This window comes from Atta colombica, unplaced genomic scaffold (assembly GCF_001594045.1).
Source record: "Atta colombica isolate Treedump-2 unplaced genomic scaffold, Acol1.0 scaffold126, whole genome shotgun sequence".
NCBI classification, from domain to species: domain Eukaryota; kingdom Metazoa; phylum Arthropoda; class Insecta; order Hymenoptera; family Formicidae; genus Atta; species Atta colombica.
Window position 1 is genome coordinate 528382 of NW_017259213.1, and position 10000 is coordinate 538381.

A 10000-nucleotide genomic window follows, 5' to 3' on the forward strand; every position below is an offset into this window, starting at 1 on the left:
ACACATACGGGATTTGGTCACCGAAGTTGTGACTACCTGCCGTCGCTTCTAATTGGCACGATTTATGTCGTGGATCGTGCATCTCTCACCTTACGGCCAACTATAGACTCTTCGCCTGTCGAAATTTCCATCGATTCGTGCGAATCGGTGTCTCTCTTTCAAGACAAGACCACCTGTTGCAGGGCTTTTGCAGGTATACTACGTACGTGCTGATTCACGTTAATTTTGTTCGACGCAATATCGTTCGGAAGTTCAACAATAACCGAAGAAAGTCTCGCATTCCTAAACAAGGATTATCGATGTGGTACAGCAGTTAGGAGAATCAGTTCCACGTTCTCTAATGGAGATTACGTGTTCGCGTTACGAGGTGCTGATTGACACGATCGGAAAACAGTTTCGCGATCGGTCGTGCGTGAATCTCGTTCTCGTGCGCACAAGCTATCGCCATGATCAGTTATATAGCAAACAAACCAATTAGTCTGTTTGACTTGCTTACACTTTTTTTACATTTTTTATACTTAAAATGAGACAGATATATATTTGAAGCTGAAAAGAGAGAAAGCAAAGAGGCTGAGTGTAAAAAGTACAAGCAAATCAAACAGACCTATTATCATCGTCGTCAATTGCTAACGGTATCAATGACTATGATGCAGTGTTTAACGGTGGATCGAGTTCTATTAATAACGCGAATTAATAATGGATTTATTCGACGGAAATTCGTTACTATTGAGCCACGTATTGCTTGTTGGTAGCAAGCATGCTTAATAAATACGAAGAGACGTCGGCTTTAATGCGGATCGACCAGTTTGAAGCGGAGAAGCGGTAGCTCAACAGTAACAGCAGTTACAAGCAGGTGCGTCTCCCACTCCGACCTAATCTACATGAGCGGAATGCAGCCGAATTAAAGCCTCGGTCTTCTTGTTGCGATTGTCGTCGCCATCGTCGTCGACGTAATTAAACGTTCACGTCACGTGCATCGAAACCATAGGTTTCATTTCTGCGCCTTTCTCTTCTTCGTCATGAGAGCTCCGAAGAAGAAGTCAGTAAATATTCCAGATTATAAAGAAAGAGTAACGATCGGACGAGTACATTATTGGGTGAAAAGTGATCGTTATTTCGCGCGCGATGGCTGGACAGAACACATTCGTGTTCTAGTGTCTGCTTTGATTAATGCTAAGATTAATGAAGTATATGACAGTGAGAAATGAACGTTAACGCTTCATACATGTAATGGTCAATCTCGCACGATTATTGGCGAGTTATCTATGGGAATGTCGAATGATCGAGTTGCCAGACATCGTGTATCTCTGGTTGCATAGACATGAAAGAATTACATGATGAACACTATATGATTGGTCTTGTTTCACGATTCCACTCCTGGCCAAGCCAATTATCCTTTTTTTATTTTTTTAAGGGAGTGGTATCTTTTTTTGCGACAATCTTCGCTATACTTGTATACACTCTTCCTTCCATACCCGAGAGCGACTTTCGTATCGAGACAGCAGCGTTCTGCCGCTGCGTTTCCGGCCGACTTTAATCGTGCATGCGTGACGAGTGCCACGCGAAGGACTTAAGGACCTTAGTTGGCATCGCGTGACTTTCAGGGTGGTGCATAGGGTCGGTAATTTATTCCCGCCGGGGATCTCTGTCCCGAGGTTCATGACATGTCTGACTTTTTTCCCCCATAATTCGTTGCGCGCGGATGAATGACAGTCGCGAAAAGGGTTAGCGAAGACCGGAGAACCATCGTGCTTCTGTGGGCGCTCGAACACATAAGGTGCGTGGCGCCATGGGAATGAGTTAATTACTTCATACGCAACGCGGGTAGTGACTGGTAATTATTTCATGTAGCAGATGCCCGTAAGCAGACGTTGAACGTTCGAGCGACATCGGTAAATTATACATTCGTATATACATCACAACAATTTTTAATAAAATTAATAATTAGTAGCTATTTTAATGTTAATTAAAAATGCTGGAAATATTATATAATAATAATAACTGTGCAAAAATCGTAAAAAACAATATTTCTTAAAATGCATATATTTTATTACATTTTTAATTGTTATTACCATACCAATAGTTATTACATTTATAATAATTATTTGTTTTGACATTTAAGTAATACATTATGTTTGATTTTATATTTTATTTATTTATTATTTACTAAAATAATTTTTTTGTAATTATTAATTACAATTAATTAATTTTTTCTCTATATAGTTCTTCAATTAAAAAAATATATGTAATATTAGCAATTAACTCAATTGTATCAAGTAAAGAATTAATTTATCGAAAATATTTATTTATAATTTATATTTAAGTATACAATTATTATTTAAAAAAAGTTTGATTGATTTTTTCGTTGATTTAATTCAAAATTTGTTCTAACATTATTGTTCCATAATTGTACTAAAAGGAGAAAGAAAATTGTTTTGAAATTTTCGTTAATCTTTATTAAGTATAAAGTAATTAAATGGAATATTACGAAATAAGTGTGGCTACAAGGTATGAATTATCATTAAACACATTAGATGAAAAAACTCATGGATATCTATACATTTTTATATCTGAATAAAGAATGTTGAAAGATCGAAATAACAAAGTTTAACGCTGTCTGATTAATTTTCTATCTTGTGTAACAACGGTTATTAGATTTTCGATCAGGATTTTGTCTCTTGATGATATTATCCGCTCCTCCTTAAGAAGAGTTGCATGATATAGATTTTAGTGTTTTTCGAATTTACGATGCTTGAATCTTTAGTTTAATGCAAACATTTATTAAAATAAAAATTATATTTTTTTAAATATTTTTTATGGAATTCTTTTATAAAATATTTATTTAGATTTGAGATAAAATTTTTATGGAATAAGTCCTTTATAATTATTTAAAGTAAATATTTTATAAAAGTAAATATTTTTTTCATAATTAATAACTTTTTACAAAAGAAGAAAAAGCAAAAATGGAAACTCAGGGTAAAATAAAAAATTGTGATAATGAAAAAACTTTCTAAATACTTACTTTACTTTTTAAATATTTCTGAAAGTAGTATTCGAAAAAATAACGCTTTTTGGGCTTTCACGGATATTATCTTCAAAGATATCAGAATCACCGTGTTTTCCACCATTGCCATTAGGCAAACTTTCTGATATCTTTGAAGTATTCGAGAAAATAGTTTCTCCAATCATCATCAGATAGCAGCAGTCATCAGTCAGTATAATAGTACCACACATAACCACGTGAGGTCTCTTTCGTCATCTCTCATTTCTATCTGTATAGGGATTCTACTGTTACGATGCCACTGCTTTCGTTCACAAGTCTGTTTGCGTTTACACTTTTTGCACTCATTCACTTTCTCTCTCTCTCCACTGCCTAAATATATATTTATCTCAGTTTTAATTTTTTGGGGGATTTCAAGTAACGCAAACAGATTTCATATTTTCACAATTTAAAAGATAAAATTGATTAATCATATGTAATAATTGTGCAAGCATTAAATATGTATTGAACAGATTTTTACTTTTAGAATAAAGATTCAAATTAGTCTATATATTACACAAAAGCTCTATTTTTGTTGAATTCCTATGTCGAACAAGTTCAATCGTTCTGTTTGCTGAATATAGGATCGTTCAAGTGTACCTTCAAGTGACAAAAAGTATACCTTCCAACAAGCGACACAAATAACGGTGTGATACAATGGATCATTACATCCTTATTGTTTGCAAATTAAATAAAGATGATCACTGTGTCGCACTAGTTTCTGGCCTAGTTTCCATCGAGGGTTTAATCAGAATGTAAGAATCAATCAACTATAGTCGAATATTCCCCTGTCGACTATAGTTGATTGACTATAGTTGATTGATAGGGGAATGTTCGATAATTCGTAAAAGATATATAAGCTTATCCGGATTAAACTCTCGGTGGAAACTAGGCCTGTGTCTTGTTGGAAGATATACAAAGCAGCTAGCCTGTTCGCTGAATTACTTATAGATCTAACCAATCACATTTAATGGCTCATTGAACAAGCTTTGTCCGATTTTAACGCGCCTTATGATTGGACGCCACAGATCCATTAATTTTGAAATTTCATAATGGCAACTAATTCTGGATATGTCGAAAAAAGCGATTCATCAGTCTTTCATCGTTCGGTGTCACAGCGTCAGTCAGCGTCGATTGACCTTGCATTATTCACACTTGTGTATTTATTTCATAAATCACTTCATAAATTCACTTATAGCGTTTTCTCTTGGCTGTATTATTGTCCACCAGTGCAACACTCAGACAATGTAGCGTGTTTTTTTGGATGGTGGTGGGCGAATGTAACGTGTTTCCGTGGCTAGTGTAGTGCAAATTTTATGCACGAAATGGAGTTTTTGCTACACGATCTCAAAGAGATGGTGTGACATTAAAAATTTGAAAATGGAAGTCAATCGGCAGCAGAATTAAATAATTATGATAGCATGAAGTGTACACCATGGTGTATGTACACTTGTGCACTGATACTTACACGCAACTGGTGTAGTGCGAAGTTACACTCAGTGTATCCCAAGAGAAAACGCTAAGTAGATCGTTTATGAGGATTCTCAACATTAAGGAGATTTTAATTATTAACAAAATCGAGAAAATCGAAAACATTTCCTGGAATACAACAAATATCGATAGTATTCATTGCCGCAGTATTCATTGATACAAGTAATAATCTTTTCTATGTAACAATAGAGATGTTATCATGAGTCGTTACATAGAGAATTATAGAACAGGCAAATATTAGGTATATCTCCACCCATACAGCAGAAATATTGCAAAAATATTTTACTGTAAGATTGCAACATTACAAAAATATTGCGAAATATTGTTGCAATATTTCAGCAACATTGCAGCAACGTAAAAATGTTCGTTTTAAAAATATTGATACGTAATGTTGCAGCAATATTACAACATAATATATATGTAATATTAGATTTTGTGCACAGTGAAGAAATACTTGCAGTATTATTGTAGAAACATTGTAATAATGCAGCAACATTGCTGTAATACCACAACGTTACTGCAATATTTATTATAAGATTTTATACTATATAAATTTAAATATAAAAAATTAGAAGGAATTAAATGTAACATACAATGGATACAAATAAAATATGACTTCATAATTAATTATGTCTTTGTATTTTATATTTTATATATTCCGATATATACTACCAGTGCTGAAAATCTATAGTATACATAATGTGCATATCGGAACACGCCTATAAAATATAAAAACATAATTAATTACGAAGTCATATTTTATTTGTATTCATTGTATGTTGCATTTAACTTCTATTTCTAATTTTTTATATTATACGTCTTATATCTTATTATTGCGTCCATTGTGTATTATATTTAATCCTTACTTCTAATTGTTTTATGTCTATAAAAATTCCTATAAATTATAGACATTGACTACGTCTTTTCACCTTATGTCCGTTTCTACTAATGTAGGTTAACTTTAATCTCGGACAACTTACTCGTTGTCTTTTTCTAATCTTTAGAAGATAAATTAAACTGAGATTAAAATTAATCTATATTGGTAGAAATGGACATTAATTGGGTTTAATAATATTCTTAGTTAGAAACTAACCAGTCATTCCATTTTTCAGAGAAATATAGTTATGAGGTTTGTCAGTTTCATAACTACAGATGTTATGAAATCCGAGCAAGTGTGTGCCGTATAAACGTGATCATTAACTCCTATTCTTCCATTATGTCCTGGTCCTTACTTTATTGGGTTATACACAAATCAATATATACTTAACACTCAAAGTGAACTTTCTAACAAAAGCACAAATCGACACAGTGAGTCATTCTTGTCTTTGTTTCTTACTGATGTTTGAAGGACAGGATGACTCTCGTGTCAATTTGTGTCTCTTGCTGAAAATATTTTAAATACTGCTGCAACATTGAAATGCAGCAATGTTATTACAAGTTTCTGTACTGTATAGGCAATGGTAAGCCGAAAATAACTCATAATAATCTAACTGCAAACGAAATCGCTAACTTTTCTGATCGAGCACATGGATATTTTTGTAATAACTTTTCGAGATCTTGTAACCGATCGTGCGAATAATCGTTGGCATTCTTATATCTGTTTCAGTGGAGGAAAGTTCATCACCATTGGCGACAGAATTAGGTTGCCAGATGATGTAACAATGGGATACATCATTGAGTATCTTCTGAAAAAACAGCTCACTGTGGTAGAACAGTTCCATTCACACTTGGAGCCGATGAAGTTTCTAAGCAAGGATACTTTTCATGAACAGGTAATTTCAACATTCTTTTCTTTCTGAATTCTATTTTGAATAAGAACATTTTATATAGTCTATTTTAGAGATTATTTTGGAGATGATTTTTTTCATATTTTTTAAAATATACTTTAAACATTTGATAATTATATGATGGAATGTGATTTTTATTTAAGTGATGTTGAGACGTATTACAGTAAATAATTGCTGATTATCTATGTAATTAATTTCTTTTTTATTGACATGGTCAATCAAATTTCTGAACTTCAATCATTAGATTAAGAAGTCCATTTCAATGGATTTGTAAAGTTACGCCATTCTATTAATATATAAAAAATGTTAGATAGACTCAGTAGCATTTTTCATAATTCTATAGTCATTTATCAAGATAAAAAACATTTTTTACACAAAAAAAAAAATAAAAATTGGAAATATAGCACGCTAACTTTATGATTCTAGCATAGCATTTTTTCTTTCTAAAGTACAAAAAAAGAAAAATATTTCCATTTTTGGCTATATAGTTTCCCATTAATATTACTCAAGTTGTACCAATATATGTGATTTGAGATCAAAATTTTAACACTTACCAATTTTAATAAATTTTAAATGTAAAAGGCAACATTTGGAAAAAAGTATTGTGCTATAATTTATCACAATTCTAACGATATTTCTGGTTCTAGAATTGTATGCTCTACAATTCTCATTTTCAAACACAGTTCCAACTGCTATTTTTTTGGTTTTTAAATTATTTTTAAAAAAAATTTGGAACTTTTTTTATTTTTATAAAGAATCGTAGAACTATGAAAAATGTTACTGGACCTGTTATTATTTATTTTATATTAATACAATAGAAAGTTGTGTTAACTTCACAGATCCATGTTCAAAGTTAGCAAGGCATTCTATTATTAAAAAATGATGCTAGATCCAACAGCATTTTTCATAGTTCAACCATTTCTGATAAAAATTTAAAAAATGTTCTGTATTTTTAATATCATATGATCACAAATATAAAAATGCTGTACTACGCATTCCAACACATCTCTCCCTTTAAAGTATTAGATGCCACGAATATTAAGACATCTGTTAAGTTTTTTCGTTAAATTTAAGCTATATTTATTATTATATGACGTTTCAGGATAAAATTTCTATAATTAATAGTTTTTATATCATTTTGAATAACCATATTCCACAGCAAAGTATCGTGCTGATAATTTTTAACACATTTGACTATAGTTCATAGTTTTCGTGAAATACGGATGTTAAAAACTGTAATATAAATTATTAGTTGTTGGAATTTCGTCCTGAAACATTACATAATAATGAATTTAATTAGCTTAAAATTAACGGGCACATTTAACAACTGTTGAATATTGTCATCTGATACTTCAGAGATATAAGTATGCGCGTACTGGAACATGAAGTTAGCACAGCATTTTTAAAATTTTCTTGGTATTAAAAATGTAAAACATTTTTTAATTTTGATTAGAACTGATTGAATAGAACTATAAAAAAAGTGCTACCGGAACTATCATTGTTTTTTGAACATTGATAAGTTCAATTTCACAAACACCACTTTAATGAATATTCGAACATCTATCATAATTTATCTGTCTGCAGAATGATTTGTTACTATTATAATTCAAAATAGAAATAATCAATGTTAATGTCTGTTACGTTCTGGGCGTATAATGGTCGCAATAAATAGCATGATGATAAATAATGATACGATAATAGGATGATTTGAAGTCCACGGATCAGACCACCCGGAGTACTATCTGTTTTATTTCAAAATATAATAGTCATTATTTAATCGTACGATTTCCGTTTAGTATATTAGTTCACACGCTAAAAATATATTTGTCAATTTGTCAATTTTTTTATTGATAAGTGTCAATTAAATTGAGTCTACATTACTTCTTACATGTTCTCCTTTATGTAACACGCATGTATATGCAGCATCATGAATATACATAATAATAGAAGAAATCGGAAAGAGGGAAGAGGAAAGAGAGAGAGAGAGAAGAGACTTAATTTTGACATTATTGATTATTTTTAAAAATTTGATAATAATTTTCATCTAAATTTAAATTATTTTATTTAAAATAAAAATCTTATTTTTAAACCTATTACCTATCGTATATTTGATAAGTAATAATTAGAAATTATTTTTGTTTTTTAAACTCGATTTTTTACAATAAATTATTTATAAATTATTAGTTAATTGTAATATAATGCATGCGTGGAGATCGAGTTACAACGTACAGATCAAGTTACATGTAAATGATTGTATGCGTAAGCAAAATGCTACAAAAAGTATTCTTTTTCATCACTATATTACTGATATCAGATTTCGCAAAAACTAGTATTCATATATGTATATATACATATATGTATACATATATGATACAAATAAACGATGTGAAATGTCGCTTTTAATATCAGTGACGTTACATAGATTCTTTTAATATACAATTTTTTCTGCTGATAAAAAAGCTTTTGTGACTTATTGAATCAAACTATTCTTTTTTTTTTTTATTTTTCAGGTTTCCTTTAGTTATTCTAAGGGACCGAGAGACGAATGGAATATCCTAAAGATAGATGGTTTCGATATGAAGGATGATCCAAAGAGGTAATATTTGAAATTTCATTTTATTTCCACTTTAACTTTTTTCAGCATAAAAATATTTTCATTTTTGATATTTAATTGATTCATACTATTAATTTATCGAATTTATGCAAAATACAAATATTTAAAATTTATGACAAAATTCTTACATTAATTTTCTTTTTAAACTTTCTGCGAACTCTTCTGTAACGTTGCATCAAAGCTTTAATTGCGTCTAATTATTAACTTCACGTAAAGTATTTGTATAAAATACCAGACAAATAAGAAAACTTTTTGGAAGAGATAACTGAATAAAAATATTTTCGTTGTTTCTACAAGGAATCTTATAATATCGCAAATAAATATTGCAAGATTTATTTTTTTAACTTTACGTTGTTCCGTTGGAAAAATTATATCATTATAGATGAATGATTACGCAATTATAATTCTGCTTAATCTTATGGAAATTGAATTTCGATCGAATTGGATGAATTTTTGATATTTTTTCGCTGATGAAAAGCATCAATGAACACAACCCATGAAAAGCTTTTTAGACTTTCACGGTATTATTATCAAAGATAACTAAGATAGGAAGGTTATTGCCTTGTTTTTATCCATGCTAATACCAACATTTTATGAACTTTACCGTTCATTTTATCAGGGTGAGGAATGTGTGTGATATTCAACTCAGGAAAATAAACTATTTTTTAATTACAGCTATCTAAAGTCTGAAAATTGTTCATCATTGTTTTTTGCAAGAAGCATGTAATTTGGAAAAAATAATATATATATTAATTATTAAGATAATATATGTATATATTTTTCCTTTGTATTGTATTTGTTATAAGCAAATTTCTATACTATTAAAGACTTCGTTAATAATATGTTAAATAAGTTTTATTTTTTAATTTTGGATGATTTCAATTTATATTAATTTTGAATTGTGCCTATAACAGGTTTGATTTAATATAAATGGAATTACATTAAAATTTTATTCAATTTGTTTAAAATTCAATTTTGATGAAGTTTGAATATGCTTCTTTATTATAAAATAAGTTTGACAAAAATTAACAAGAATGTTAAGTACACATTGATATGTATATACGCACA

The 10000-nt window shown here is 30.2% G+C and overlaps 1 protein-coding gene across 1 annotated transcript in view; it reads left to right on the top strand.

Annotated features, from left to right (window-relative positions):
* The window catches only part of LOC108695124 (fringe glycosyltransferase), a 118672-nt gene that overhangs the window by 98529 nt on the left and 10143 nt on the right, over window positions 1–10000 (top strand). The window contains exons 7-8 of the mRNA XM_018204884.1: window positions 6138–6303; window positions 8829–8914. Of these exons, the coding sequence (XP_018060373.1) occupies window positions 6138–6303; window positions 8829–8914 (252 nt within the window). The remainder of the gene's footprint in view (window positions 1–6137; window positions 6304–8828; window positions 8915–10000) is intronic.